We start from the raw sequence: 15,645 nt of genomic DNA on the forward strand, positions 1-15,645 counted from the left end.
GACAAGTTTCATGTGTTTTCCACCTTGGCGCTGATCAAGCGTACATGTTCATGTAAACTTTCTACAAAAACATAAATGGTATTCAGCCATTGTAGCTTTAACTAAATATCGTCGGAGATACTTCGGTTCAGAACCCTTGGCATCGGGTTGGGGGAAGGGCATCCCACAACCCCCAGTGGCGCGAAAAGGAAACGGAAGACTCTTTCGCTCCTCGTCGGTGCTCAAATCTGCGAGGAATAAAAATTAATTCACAAAATATGTAGAGTTTCAGATGAACATGGGAGAGCACATAGTGCCAGTGCTACTTATAACAGCAAACGTTGGTTCAGTTTTTGAAAATGTAAGTAAACGTGTTTACAATTTGCCGAAAGCGTTACACGACCCGAATATGATATGTCCTGTTGATTTTCACTGGCACGCTGTCGGTCGCCTGTTATCTGCAGTGGTTGCATAAGCTGAAGAATGCTATAATTACAAGCTGAGAGTATTTCTTAAGCCATTTCAATTCCTCTTAGAAAGGCAATCTTGTCAATAAGTGTAAAAGCTAGGCGAAAATAATTTTGTGTTGTTTACAAAAGGAGGCTCAATAGCGATTATTCCCATGTCGACAATTAGCGACTTAAACCTTATAATTTTCCGTTTTATTGTAGAGGAATGGTTTGGAGGAGCAGTGGATCCGAGAAACCCTTTCTGTAAGTATTGATAATCAAACGTAAATAAACATGGAACTGGCAAATAGACTGACTTTTGAAGTCTTAAACTATGCAACTACAAAAGTAACGTCGAAGCCAAATTACTTGTAGCTGTATTTTAAGTGAGCGTTTCTTCACAATTTTTTTGTCTGTGGGGTTCCTCAATGGCAGACAATAACAAGATGTAAACCAAAGTTCGTGGCATTGCACTTTCAAGAAAGCGGAGGAAAGGATTCCGGAGAAGAATCACTGGAAAATGTAAAAGCATTTACACGGTAAGTGATGTTGATACTGGTTGATATTTACAGCAAATGTCGACTGAGAACACGGTCAACTTGTGCCAGGTGTTTCTAACCTTGATCGATTCTCAAGATAAGTCAACCGTTCCATAAACGAATTTTTTTTATTTCATTTCAGGGTCTTCCTCGGACAATCTCAATTACAAGAAAAATTTGACAGAATTCGAGCCTGGTTTGATCAAGACTATGTCAGACAGGAACATTATACGGTGTGTACCCTCTTAAAATGAAATTGTTCTTAATTTTAACAATTAAATTACCGATTTACGATTCTTGTGTTCCTGTGCCCCGCGAAGTCCGAACGTAGATCGAAAGGTATTTTATATTTGATTGCGACGCGAAACTTACTTTGAAGGAACGTGTGCAATATAGACAAGGCTCACATGTACATGTAAGGCTGCGATAAGGGTTTGCAACTTGTGATCGGAAACTCGCCGGATTTCCATATCGTGACATTATTTAGAAGTTGTCGTAAATTCGGTGTTTATCTTTATACCTTTTGGTAAGCTGTTTTTATACCAGGTTTTAAAAAGAGTAGCTAGAAACTAAAAGCTAAGGCAAAACAAAATTTCCAGTAACTGTAAAAAAACTAAAATTGAAATGCATATATAATGCGTGCATGTAAATTACTGTTAATTCAAGGGTTTGTATAATATTACATTTAAAAGAACAAAGGTTGCTTAGCTATTAAAAGAGCCGATACGTGTTTAAAGAATATCTTTCATGCCTAGCAACAAGTGAGTATTATTACAATTGCTACACCTGTACTGTACCTTTAGTTGTATCATAGTAATACATAATATTAAAATTATAGTGACCCAAAGGGTCATTACGGGAATTTATCTTTTTTATTCCCAAGTTTATAGTTCCATTTATGGTAAACAACTGAATATTCCTTGTCACAGAGGAATCTATAAATTATTACCAAATACATACACCGTGAAAGGAAAACAGATCAATCAGTCAGGGTAATGAAAATTGTAACTATGAAGTAATCAGAGATTTTAATTAGTTTTTGGACATCATCAGGTCTAAATTTGGCACCCATGAGCCTTACAATGTTCATACTGTAGACAACTGAAGCAGAGTGCATTGTAAGCTCTTATATACACACCCCTGTCTATTGGGGGGGAGGGGGGGGTCCATTTAGAAAATTTTTAGTTTAACTGGTTGAAATGCAAATGGCATGTGCAAATGAAACAGAAAATTCCAGGAAAGAAATGGATAACCCTTGGAGATAGTCCTCTTTTCAAAATTACCCTTCCATTTGCACAAAATTTCCATTCCATTTTGTTGGCTATTTCTGCCACCAAGCGCCACCACATACATTTTTTTTGTCAACCAACGAGATTGCAATTTTGGAGCGACTTGGAACTAAGCCTTCCTTAATTTGACCCCAAAAAGTTTCTGAAGTTTGCAATTGAAAATTTTGGCTAAATGGTCTCCCACACAGAAGTGCATACATTGTATACTTGAACAAGACAGTGTGCTCTGCAAGAATGTCCAACCTGAAAAAATTAGGTCACTTATTTTCAAGTTCTTCCATTCCGTCTTGAAAAAACTGATCATGGTGTGTTTTTCACTGAGGTAGCCAATTCTTGATACTTTCTTATAGTGTTCCATGGAAATTGTGTGTACGACAGTCGTGAGGATACTTAACTTCAAGTTTAGCAGTTTTAACCCAAACATGTGAAAAGCCCTGGGATGTGGGCAATTTGTTAAAAGGCTGTTAATTTCTAAGGCAGTCTTATCTGAATTTGCCCAAACAGGCTCTTGGTTGTATCTACCTCATCAGTAACTCACTAGAGGATGTTTCTATCTGGGATTTTGAAGGTACATTATGGTTTGTTGTGAATACTGAAGCCAATGCTAATCTGAGTGACTACATGTAGCTCAATCACCATTGTTCATGAATCACTCAAGGACAGTGCACAATGTTGACAAAGACAAAGTTTAGGCCCACGTCTGAGCATAGCAATATTTCTGCATATCAGCCAAGCAAATGTAATTTTTTTTAAACGTTGATGATTGTAGTACCTAGTTCTCATCTGGAAAATACCGTTTTAAAAGGTTAACTTGTGTAAACAACCTGGATAAAAAGCAAGTGATCCAAATAAAAAAGTTCACCTGTGGATGACTTGGCTTAATGCGTAACCAGATTGTGTGATTCACTACATTTGGATTGTACATGGAGCAAAAAACTTATAAGACCAAGTAAATATTAGTGTTTTCATTTGCAGTCATTTTGTTGTCTGCTATTAAAAAAAAAAAACAATAATGTGCTTTTCTGGAAAATATACGCTCCCTTTTCCAGGGAAGGTTTCTTGGTTGGGTGCCACTCAGCTATAGATAGCTTCTTACTTTCCTTTAAAAACCTTCTGTTTTTGAGACCTCCCCTTTAGGCTACCAGCCCTCCCAATTGTTGGGTTATTAATTTAAAACAAATGAAGAGATTGTCTCATTTATTAGTTTTCTTTTTTTTCCTTATCATGATCTAATATTAATAATAGAGGCTTCATTTAAGAAGATTGAAGGTGAAGAGGTAAGAGTCAGTCACGCTAATACTATGTCATCATTTTGCCTTCGTTATTTTTTTATTAGTCCATTTCTGTCTTACTCTTGTGATGTTCGTCTTTTTTCTGTAGACCAGTGTGGGAAGCCTGGCAGATGTAGCCTTTGTAGATAAAGCTAAATTTCCTTTGGACTTTTTCCCAAAGGTGAGTGATCCCTATTTTAACCCAGTTTCTCATGCAATATCCCAGATGTAGTACTCTGTTGTGTTGTATTAAAAAGGATAAAAGCTCATTAAAAATAGACACATGGACAACCATACTTGCTATTAAAAAATACGGCAGTCATGCACTGCTGCTGTCCTTGTGTGGTGAGGGCTAGTAAGGTAGGATTAGCCAAACTGTTGCCTGTAGCCTTTTCTTTCTTTCTTTCTTTCTTTCTTTCTTTCTTTCTTTCTTTCTTTCTTTCTTTCTTTCTTTCTTTTTTTTTTTTTTTTACATTATATTAAATATGTTGATGTGAATTAAGCCACTACATCCCTGGCTCGGCTCACATGTTTGTGCAATTTTTTCATGCACGTAGTTGAAATGGTCGAGGAAGGGCTTCATGAGAACAAGATGGAAAATAAACAAGTGGTAAGGAATGCATTTTTATCTCATTTGTAATATATTCAACAAGACGAGACAATATTTATTAATAGGCATTCACAAGTAGCTTTAGAGTTACAAAGAAGTAAATTGTATGGGAAGTGGCTCAGGCATGTTCAGACCCCCCTCTGCCCTTCCCCTTGTGTGATTTTGTTGTCTTCCTGTAAGGTTTCTGCTCAAAATGTGATTTAGTGTGAATTTTTGTATTGCAGTGTGTTTGATTTATTGAACATTCATCTTTTCCATGATGCTTCAAACTTGGTCTCCATTGAGATGGTGGGTAAATTTACTTAATAAAATAAATATAATTTTGTTATAGTGAACATTATTAATGCCAACAATTATAATTGTTATTTAATATTAACTAATAGCCAGAAAAGTAGCATTAATTCAAACCCCTGTTGAGTTGAATTTGTTACTGCAATGTTGCTCTAACCAAAAGTATTTTCTCTTGGCTTCTCATTTTGGTAATAAATGTGTTCCCCTGGTGGTTATCAAAGTTCTTCTAGCAGCTTCAATTAGTCCCATTCTTTTTATTCTTTCTCAGACCCCCTCTGAGTACACTAAACATCGCAAGAGAGCTCTTGATCATGTGATAGACAGGTGAGCATACCTCTTTAAAGCAGACACTCAGTAAGACATTATTTTTAATCTCTAGATAATAATAAAGCAGATCTTTATCAATCCAATGGATTCTTGAGCCAAGTGGCACAAAAATATTGTAGATGTTGTAGATCCATGTTTTACAATATTGCACTACACTGAAATCCCTCTGCCGGCTCTTGACTGGGATGAGAAATCAGTCCTTTGAAGGGTTATGCCCAACTACTTCTTCTAGCTTTCCCTAATACTTCTCAGGTACCCATTATTTATACAGTCAGTTGGATGAAGAGAAACAGTGGCAAAGAATATGGTGTAGCATAGCCTACCAAGCTTATGATCACATTACTGAGATGCCAACCTCTGGAGTTCCAAAATATGGAGTTTTTTCTAGGGGGAGGGAGGGGGAACTTTGGCCACTCATTGACATTACAAATGGCCTCAGCCCTGTTTAAACTACTCTCGCTGTTCTATTCACAGGAGAAATCCAATATATCATGTATTTTATGTAACAGGAAACCAGTATAAAAGATTGATGGTGCATGTGCTTGTAGTTTGTATGACAGTCAGTGAGAAAAGAAACTTCAATTATATTTTACAAAAACGAGTTTGTAAATTTGGAAAATTTCAGTCATGTTCATACAGTGTAACTACAAACCCAAGTCCCAAATTTACGTTTATCCTAAGCTTCAGACTGATTAATTGGGATAAGCATTTATCAGGTACAGTACCAAAGCTGTTGCCTAAGAGAAATTTCAAGGAGCCAACAAGGCCAAAAGCCGAGAAGTTAGGAGCCCAACATGTGAAGTGTTAGGTGCTGCAAAAAAAATTTAGGTGCCCAGAGCATTTTCTTGGGTGCCCTAGGCTACTGGGCTCCTGGTAGGCAGTGCTCAGCCTATGTGCAGTGTACAGTGTAGATGTATTTTTCTGTAGCAGCTGTAGTGAAATTGAATGTTTTATTATTCTTCATGTATTTTGTCAGAGTACATCAGAGTTCCATTCCTTTGGTTCCTCATGTTTTATTTGGCGACTTCAACTTTAGACTTGACAACAAAAGGGTTGTGGAGGTACAGTGCAACTGTCTTGTGTTCATTTTTACATGTGTTTGTGGGCAGAGTGCCAGTCTTGAAATCCAACTCCTTCGCTCCATTTGGAAAAATTGATCGGTCTGCTTTCTGCTGGTCCTTTATTTATTTTATTTATTTATTTATTTATATATTTATTTTATTTTTCCTCGCGAAGCGAGGGCCGAAGGCCCGAGCGTAGCAAGGTTAATAAATTTGTCGGGCCGAGCCGGCCCGAGTGGAGCTAAGCCGCACGAATTCGAGTGAAAAATATATTTATATATATGTATGTATGTTTGTATATATATGTAGTTGAAGGTGTCCGCAATGTTGCCTAGCAACAGTGAAAAACAAAGTATGCATGGCGTCAGACTGTCTGGCGTCGTCTGAAAAAAATTTGCATTCATCGGAAAAAATATGCGTGCATGATCAAATTTCAACTGCAATGTTCATCAATATTCACTGGATACAGAACTATCTCTCCAGAATCTTTTCCCTTTCTTTTAGAAATCTTTTTTTGTGAAAGATTGCATTGAAGAAATTACACGTTTTGTGGCCGCGGTAAAATAATTTTCCGTGGGAAATAAATTCATCGAACACGACAGCGCTGCACGCCCGTTGTACATTTCATCGCGTCAGAAATAGATTTTTAACCGCAAACTAGCCTGTGGAACTACGAAAAGACCATGCTCATCAAAATAGTTGCTATGTTCAGAAACCTTTTATCTCCTCATTTGATGCTACAACACGAAAGAGGGCTTTCCACCCAGCTCCAGCTTCACAAGGTTTTGCAAGTCACGTATTTCTAGTATTTTTTTTTTTTTTTTTTTTGTCTTTAAGGCCCCATCCAGACTAGCTGCCCATTCCTGGTTCTCGGGCAAGGGCACTGTAGTCTGAACAGAGCTTTTTGTCGGAGCCCAAGCAAAAATCTGGGCACAGGCACTGCCTCCAAGGGTAGTACTCAGGCACCGTTCCTGGGCATGGGTACTGATGTGAACACAATTTTGTCAGTTCCTAGGTTTTTTCCTCATGCCTCCTTACCATACAGCAAACAAAATGGCAGGCGCTAAATTGATGAAGGAGAACATGATTGCTCCTTGGGCACCAAGGAGTCTGAACAATGTCCTTTTTAGTGCCCGGGGACTTAGTCTGAACAGGACCTTACACTTTTAACTTTGGCTGCTTTCAAACTTTTTTTTTATCAGGACAAACAGATCACTGGTTTTTCGTTTATCACATGTTACTGGCCTTTAAGCAACTGCACTTTAGTTTCATATATTTACAATCTTCTCGATCCATAGTAGCTTTAGAGCCCTTCAAAAGACACTTGTAGCAGTCATCAGCATTATTTCTACCTGATACCTTGTTACCTATTTTTGTTGTTGCGGATTAGGATTTCCTTGATCATAATTGATATTTGTGTCTTAAACAATAAATAAATAACAAAGATTTTAGTTGTGTAATTTGTGGTTTGTTTTCATGTGTTATTTGCAGTCTCTGTGTGCTGGGCTTCCACAACAACACATTAGAAAAGATGGTGAGAGCAGTCCATCGAAGATAATATTTAGAGACAGAAAGAAGGCTGACAAGGTATTTTATACTTTGTAATACTGAGCTGAAAGCCCATGAAAATTCCTGGCTAGCAATAAATTTCCTTTAATAGTGTTCATCCAGATGTCAGGTTCTCAAATTTCAGACAAGAGCTGATCTCAATCTTTGTGTTACAAAGGAATCTGCCAGTTTAATTAATTGACCAAAAAAAATCATAATTTTATCTTTGTAGATGGTAATTAAATCTGCCCTAAAGTTACAATGTTTATTATATTATTTTGTTTTGTTACTTTTTGCAGGTTTTTCTTACACTAGAACCTCGCATTTTCAAGTTTCATGATGAAAGTATCTTTAGATACCATAATGGAAAGAAGTTTTCAAAGTACAACAGGGAGTTTGATGTTTTCAAGGACAGATTGTTTGAGTTTGATATTTCATTTATTCCCAGGTACAGAATTGCTTATTGTGATTTTACATGTAATTTTGTGAGTTCTCCAATACATCTGCGTGCATCCCTTGTGTCTCCCTAGCCTACATGTACATCCTCAGTAGATCTTTGATGATATGTTTTGTTTTCCCTTTATTGTTGTAAATTTGCCTTGGTGAGACTAAGTTATTATGAAGTATACACTGTAGTAAGTTGTATTTAAGATGAAACTTAGTCTGTAGTGGCTGGCTGGCTGGTTTTTCATGGTAACCCTGAATACCATGTTGTCACCGTTTCCCAGTGACTTATTCAATCTTACCTATCAATATTTGTCAGATTTTCCACTCTGGTCCTCAAAGAGAAGAGTAGTTCTTTGGTTTTGACACGGGTAATATTTAACACAAACACATTGTTTCCCATTATAAACCTGTCTGCCGTCTTATCTCTTTTGCAAAGTGCTTTACACAGTGCCCATATGTACACTCTGGGATGTCCACCACTGTGATGGATTTCATTGAGTGAAAGGCGCAGTTAAGGTTTTCATTACTGCTGTAAATTATGGAGTTCTGTGTTTAACATGTTTATTGAAATCAGTGATGTTAAAAATGGGTGAAACCAAAAAATATAGTACATGTAGTTTGATGACTTCCTATTATTTCTGGGCAAATCCTAGTACTTGCTAACTGACTGAATGACTGATTATATATAATATATGCATTTGTTACAGCTATCCGTTTAGTGAAAATGTCAAAGACACCACATCATATGGGGATTCAAGGTACTGAAATTTCAAATTATTAATCGTACTTGATACATGTAGATCAAACATTGTATATTTTGTTGCTTTACTCTTGTTGATGTTTTTGTCTTAATAGTAATAATTCTTATTGCTGTTTCAAGGATTATTTTCTTCTGACCTGACTTCTCAAGTTCAGTGAAGTGCTTTATGGGAGCAATGACTACAGATTATTGGTATTTTGATCAGAAACTCACATATTTCACTTTACAGGTGCCCATCCTGGTGCGACAGAATTTTCTTGAGTCATTCGTACAGACCATTGATAGAGGAGGTTGGCATGAAACATTTTTTTTATTTCAGAAAAAAGATGAAAGAGAACTTACTTTCTCAAACTAATTTGTTTTAAAGTTATGTGTACTGTAAAAAAGTTATATTGGCTGGCTTTTCAAGTCTTGATAATCATCAATTTAAATCGTGCAAATTCAATGCATTGCACTTGCGTTTTGCCAAAAATTAATTCTTAATTTCCTTCACCTTGAAATTAAATATATCAGAATAATAAGCTCCTTTTGAAAAATTAAAATTTGAATTATTTGAATAAACATACAGCTGTAATTATCATATCTCCTTTGTTTGTGTCCTCTTCGCCTCACTGTCAAGCTGAATTTTAATATGTCGAAAGGAGCCTATTATTTTTAGTAAAACGTGCATGAAATTAACCCGTTATGTCACTCATTGTCACTTGATAACCATTCCCAATTTCTTACTCACTTATGTTGCATGATGCTTTTCAAATTTATTAAAAGTATGTTAGAGGTTCACAAACTAGTTACTTGCAGATTGAGATAGTACAGTGTGCATTCATGTATGTCAAAAGAATGCATTGTATTTTTTTTTTCACTTGTTTAGACATTGCCAGCAAGTGAACTGGCCTCCTAAAATAGCCAGTACCTACAAATTTTCTCTTTATTTTAAACAATTCTAGTTGGATGTGCCACAAATACTCTTTATATTGTGCCAAAGTGAAAATAATTTGTCTGTAAGCTCTAAATCCTTTTTCAGGTAATAAATATTTTGTGATGACATCAGAACTGTATATTCAGTAGTAGAGCATTAAGTGCAAGCAAAGCAGTGAAATTGTTTTGTTTGTTTTGATGTATAGAGGAAACGCTTCCCAGTGGTGTACGATATGATAGGTAAACAAGTATGCATGGGGGATCACAAGGTATGCCATACAAACATGTACTCTTTCTTACAGTAATAGTTAGTAATCCTTTGCTGTAAAGGAAAGATAAAAGCTTACTAGAACACCACAGCAATGCTTGTCACCACTGAAGGAGTCACAAGAAAAACAATCAAAATAACAAAACAAATTTTTTTTGATAAAAATAATTCAAAGGTGTCTTTTTCTATTATTCATCTGAATTTTTAGTTAGGAGAATATCAGAGTAGATGCTGGAGCTTTAATGGTTAGTTTTTAAGCTGTATTATCTGTTCTCTTGCAGCCTATATTTTTATATTTTAACTTGAATTCTTCCAGAGATACCTTAAATCAAGGTTTGTAACTTTGTTCTGTTTTGTGTGTATTATTTTAAGAGTAACTTAGTTAAACCTTTTTTTAACTGCTACCTTGAGTTTTTGCAACTTGTGTCTATTTAAAAAAATCCGTGTACTGTAAAATCCAAACAGGCAAACCTGCTCACAAGCTAATATTTAAGGTATTCTTGGGCTGCTTTGGTGTTGATTGCTTGGTGTTGGTCTCATTACAGCCACTAGCAACTAACCCGCATGCTTATAAAAGCTGATGATCTCATTTAATTCTTTCTGTTGCAACTAACAAAACCATAACCGTTTGCATGTTAAAAGTTCTGCTCTATGGCACCTCTTAATTCCTAAAGAAGCTAGTAATCATTTTGTTTCTTAAATGCAACTTATAATTCATCAGATCCTTTGCATCCACTACGGTATGCGATGATGATGATAGTGATGATCATTGTTACATGACTGGGTTTCACCTTTATGGAGCTGATTTTTAATGCCACAAATTTTGACCAAGTGTGAGTCAAGTACAGAAAGCACAAAATGGCAACTTAGACATAAAGATGTTTTGTGGATTCAATACCACTAAGGATTTTATAAAACTGGCTTGCAGTTTTTGAAATTTTTACGTATATATTGGCAGCGAATTCATACAACAAGAAAATAGGGTATAATCCATACCCGAGGGTGACTACTGGTGCTTCTTTATCCTAATTCTTCCCAAGGGCTCTTCTAGTGGTTAGAAACCCTGAAGTGGATAGTTGTCTAGCTAGCAGACTACCCTAATGCTAAGTTAAACTTCTTTCCCCAAAAACAAATTCATGTTTCCAAGTATTGAGTGACAGAGTTCAGCATTTCCCAATGGATTTTATTTGAGTGGCACACTTTTAGAGTTCACTCACATGTTCAAAAGGTTCATCTATCTTGTACAGGCCAGGGAGCACCACAGGAAAGTACTGCTCAACAACTTTCATTTGAATGGTCAGAATGTTTTCCACACGCTCAAGCATTAACCACATCACATGAATCAAGGTTTTGAATCCATTGCGAGCTCGGTAAACCACGCAAATGTTCCAAAATACTCGAACATTTGTTTCTTTTTTTCATGTCTTTTTTTAGTAATTATTTGCTTGCTGCATAATTATTAGCTCTGTCTTTCTTTTGTAAGCTGCAGCTATAAGTATTTGCTTGTCTTCCTTCTTGATAACATAAAGTAAATGACGTAACGTTACTATAAATTATACTTCTAAAGCTTGGTTAACATCATACGTGCTAACTTGTTTGCTGTCCTAGGTGGCTACTCCCAAGGTTGAGAGCAATCATTGTAGGTTAGTTTCCAATAGTAGAAGCACATTTCTTAGGCTAGGAAGCACTTTTGTGACTGTGGACTGAATTAGTGATTCGATGCACATACAGTTCTGTAGGGCCTTAGATCCCAGGGGTATTTGAGCAGATAACACCCTTCTCCCCTTATACTCCTTCCATGAGAAGGTACATGTCCAGGAAATGCCCTACTTTTGTAAACACAAATTTTATGTTAACGTTAGTCTATTTACACCCAAGTGCAACCACTGGCACTTCTTTTTCCTAAGTCTTCCCAAAGACTCTTCTAGTAACGGGTTAGTTTCTAAAGAAACTGTGGTGCTGCGTTGGTGAGGGAGTGAAAACGAATGTTTGGTTTTTATCACCAGAGTTGATAAGGTAAATTGGCCGCCGTAGAGAGATTCGAGTGCTGACGTTTGGAGCGTTACCTCTTCATGCGAGCAAATCGGATTCGCTCTGACGAAGGGCTAACGCTCGAAACGTCAGCACTCGCCGTGATCTCGTTACGATGGACAAATTACCTTAAGTTATCAACTCTGTTGATAAAACCAAACATACTCTAGCAAAAACCGTGTAAACCTAAAGCTCAGAGGTCAGAAGCCGAAGCTTTGAAATGTTGGGTAGCCTTCCCTGGGGTGAAAGCTTAATTGTTGTTGAACAGTGTTTTTTTGTTTTTTCCCCTTTTTCGACCTCTTGCTTGACTTAAAATGAAATTCTTTTTATCTTCTCTTTTACAGCTGGTCTCATTAGAAACGGCGGACCCGTTGAAATTGTTGAGTATCTTACTAGCGTTTAAAGAGTTATGTTCTTTGTGGGAAGCCTTTGGGCTCTGTTTTTTTTTCCTTTTCATTACTTGTGGATATTTTGTTCAGGAATAAGATTTTGATTTTATACTGTAGTCATAAGTGATCAGGATACAGGCTTAATGGTTTGTTGTCGTTGAAGAGTTAACAGCGGTTTTCACTTAAGTGTCGAACTGAGTAATTCGTTTTAGTTTTGCTATATTGCGTTCTCGCGCCAGTGAGAAACAAAACCGAAACCAATGGTGGTCAGCTGCGTTTTCCCGCGCTTGGAACCAGTGTACATGTATCTGCTTCGAGTTCTGATTGGTTCATTGCGCTGTTTACGTTTCTGATTGGTTAGAGTGATTACTTTGGTTTTGATTTAACGACATTCCAATGAAAACCGCTCTTTAAGAGAAAGAATTAACTGTTGTAATTATCATAGTGTTCCTTAAGAAACGAGCACCAAAAGGTGAAACCAAATGTTATGGTTGTTTGCAAATTTCGAAATTAGCTTGACCCTTCCAAAGAAGAACTCCGAAAAGTGGACTTCCTTAAACGTAACTTGACTCCGTACAAGACGAAGCAAAGTAGTCTGCAAAGAAATTGCTTGGGCAAAGATAAAGATTTAGGGCCAGTTATTTAAACGAATTTAAACAAAACAACAACAACAACAAAATCGCGGTTTGAGCCAATTTCAATTTGGCCAACCTGATTAGATAAAACGTTGTCTATTATAAACAGTCTCAAGAAACTATAAACAGTTACAAGTCAAACTTATCTACTTACATTTAAAACGGATGCGACCTTCGCTTTATCGTAAAAAAGGTCACCTCATGAATACCTCTTTCGTATAAACTGCGCCCTTTTGACGGCCGACATTTATTACACGTTTTGGCTATCCGAAAAAGCGACCAAGAGAAGTCTTCGATAGCAAAAGGCTGCCATTTGAAGTAGCGAGGGTCCTTACTTTCAGAACTTTATGGTATGAGTCATTTCACGCGATTTTGTGACTATTTTATTAGGCGAAAACGTAGCGCGACTTAGAGTGTTCGTACGGGAATCCGATGACAAAATAATTTTCGTACGAGAAAATCAGCTAACTCGCCAGGGACTTTGCTGATCAAATCTGAGACCTCTAGACGAATGTGCAGATCCTTAAAAACACAAATGCCAACTTTCCTATAAACATACACTTTTGCTGAGTGTTTTTAAGTTCTCTTGGTTTGAATACCGCCTTAATCAATTTGTACAGAATTATTTTACACTGGATTCCGATACAAACACTGTTTTTAACGCCACCCGTGCTCCAATTCAAAACGGCCGTCAATGCAGGGACTTGTGGAAAATATTTTGGTCATGTTGTATGTGAAAACCAAATTGGAATTTATCATAACACGTACACAGAAAGTATCAGGTCGTATTGATCGTGCGCAGTTAACCTGGTTTTATAGACTGCACTGCAGAATAGCAGGGGAAATCACTATAGCATTGATTAAAAACATTAATATTAAGGTTGTTTGTAAATACTAGCTTAAGCTACACCATAGCAAGAACTGATAAGCAAAAAGGACCGAGGCGTACTGCCAGGTACGGTAAGATAAGCTAGGTAATTTACAGAGATTATCAAAATGGTACAATAAGGTGATCAAGACGGAATACGCATACGCTTTATGCTAGTCAGTCTATAACAGATATTTAAATTGGAGAAATATTAATTATAAACAGATAAAACTATGTATATACGCATCTAAATTGAATTATAAAAAGTTAGATGAAATGGTTGCAGTATAATATAAGGACAGTTCATTGTTTATAGGGATTACTGGGTCGGATTTTCAACAACTGTCTGTCTCTGATATTCAGTCGAAGTTGTCCTACATAACAGGTGTGTTTTGGCCGAGCTCGAGGCATGACGTCATCGCGCGCCTGTTATGTCTGCTGTCAACGTATTGTTGCCTTCGCTACTGAAACAGTTGAGTTGGTTCTGGGACGTTAAGACTCCTATCAAATTTTCATACAAATTAAATTTTAAGGCTGGTCATTGAAAGACGGAAATTGTCCTAATGTCTGTGTATTTTTAGCTCACACAGTAATCTAGCTAAACAATGAACGCCGCCTTAAATCTTGCTTTAGTCCGGTCAATCGGATTCCAGATCTTCAATTATGTATCATATATATAACTATAAGGACATTTTTAATCTTTCTATTTACTAGATGTGTGATATGTTTTTCACCGGAAGCGGGGATAATTTTCGATCAAAATCATTTGTTTTCTGTGAAGTTATCGCTATAGGAAGTACCTAATTTTTAGAATACGATACTGAACTTCGGCGACCTTAACAAAGTGGAGCGTTATTTTCCAAGACGTTAAGTCTGATGTCTTATTAGATGCTTTGGTGTGTGGTATAGCTGTATATTTTTACTCTTTGTTTGTATTTCGACTCGCCAAGAGAACTGAAAATAAATAATAGAGTTTTTACGGTAAATATATCTTAGTAGATGTTTTGGTGTGTAGTATTGCTGTACTATGTTTACGAGTTGTACAGTTCTTTGACGAGCCTGCAAGAGGTATAGGGGGGAGGGTATTGGAGAAGGGGGGTGGTGCTTGTTTGAAATCATGCGTTTTGAACGAAACTTTAATTAGATTTTCCAAAATCTTGCCACACAACTCGCTTGATTGTGTATCAGCGACAATGTCATTTTAACCTCCAGTGCTTTTAGAACTTCCCCAGTAAGCCTGAGGTTTGACGTTTTTTGTGTTTGCTTAAATGGGACGTCGGGGAGGGACTTCCAGACGAGGTGCACAAACACGAAGACATCAAGCGAGAACAAACCGTACTCAGTTTTGACAGTTTTATCTCAATGCTAATTTTCACTACATATTTGGCTCAATTTGAGAAACAAGAAGTCAGCGGACGAAAGTCGGCCTGATTTATAAAATTCTGTGGTAATGCTTTAGATATTTTTAATTGGGCGCGCCGAGGGATTAACGGCCAATTTTTCAAAGTTGATATCTTTGATTCCTCTTTTCCCTAGCTTTTTAAAATAATGTCCATAATATGTGGCATAGCCCGATTAGCCCCGAGACGAAAAATGAACACGGTGTTGAACGTGCGAAACTGTGTGAGTTCAACGATAAGTTTCTCCTTTTGCCCCATCTCTCTACACCCTATCTTTAAAATTTTATCCTGGGGTTTAAATCTGCATGCAGTTAGCCCTTAACGCTTGTACTCAAATTGAGCTCATTTCTTGACAGTCTGCGCGACATTATTGAAAGCGATGCCTCCTTCAGTAGTGGCCATTATAAGAAATCCTCATAAATCCAGACTTCCAGTCAATCTACATTTTGAAATTTGAACGTAGTTTTGAAGTTTACATGTCAGTTTTGAACATCGCCAGCGAGAGTTCCCGTAGAAATTTCCTTAGTTTATTGATAGTATAAAGCTACTAATTTTTCTTTCCATTACA

At 36.9% G+C, this 15,645-nt stretch overlaps 1 protein-coding gene across 2 annotated transcripts; it reads left to right on the plus strand.

Moving 5' to 3' along the window:
* Window positions 1–137: 137 nt before the first annotated feature.
* Window positions 138–14,663, plus strand: LOC146464901 (inositol polyphosphate-5-phosphatase A-like). 2 transcript variants are annotated; one of them, XM_085129132.1, is made up of 19 exons: window positions 138–340; window positions 651–692; window positions 864–967; window positions 1,110–1,200; window positions 2,761–2,824; window positions 3,502–3,533; window positions 3,637–3,708; window positions 4,085–4,137; window positions 4,362–4,425; window positions 4,697–4,752; window positions 5,732–5,816; window positions 7,308–7,403; window positions 7,664–7,812; window positions 8,519–8,569; window positions 8,801–8,861; window positions 9,693–9,755; window positions 10,036–10,087; window positions 11,363–11,397; window positions 12,130–14,663. In XM_085129132.1, the coding sequence occupies exons 1-18, from the start codon at window positions 272–274 to the stop codon at window positions 11,380–11,382; spliced, it is 1,224 nt and encodes a 407-aa protein (XP_084985258.1). In that variant the 5' UTR covers window positions 138–271; the 3' UTR covers window positions 11,383–11,397; window positions 12,130–14,663. The 2 variants fall into 2 exon arrangements, with proteins under 2 accessions (XP_084985258.1, XP_084985257.1); XM_085129131.1 differs by lacking the exon at window positions 11,363–11,397.
* The last annotated feature ends 982 nt before the right edge of the window (window positions 14,664–15,645 follow it).

This window comes from Pavona decussata, unplaced genomic scaffold, assembly GCF_977016875.1.
Source record: "Pavona decussata unplaced genomic scaffold, jaPavDecu1.1 SCAFFOLD_161, whole genome shotgun sequence".
Lineage (NCBI taxonomy): Eukaryota > Metazoa > Cnidaria > Anthozoa > Scleractinia > Agariciidae > Pavona > Pavona decussata.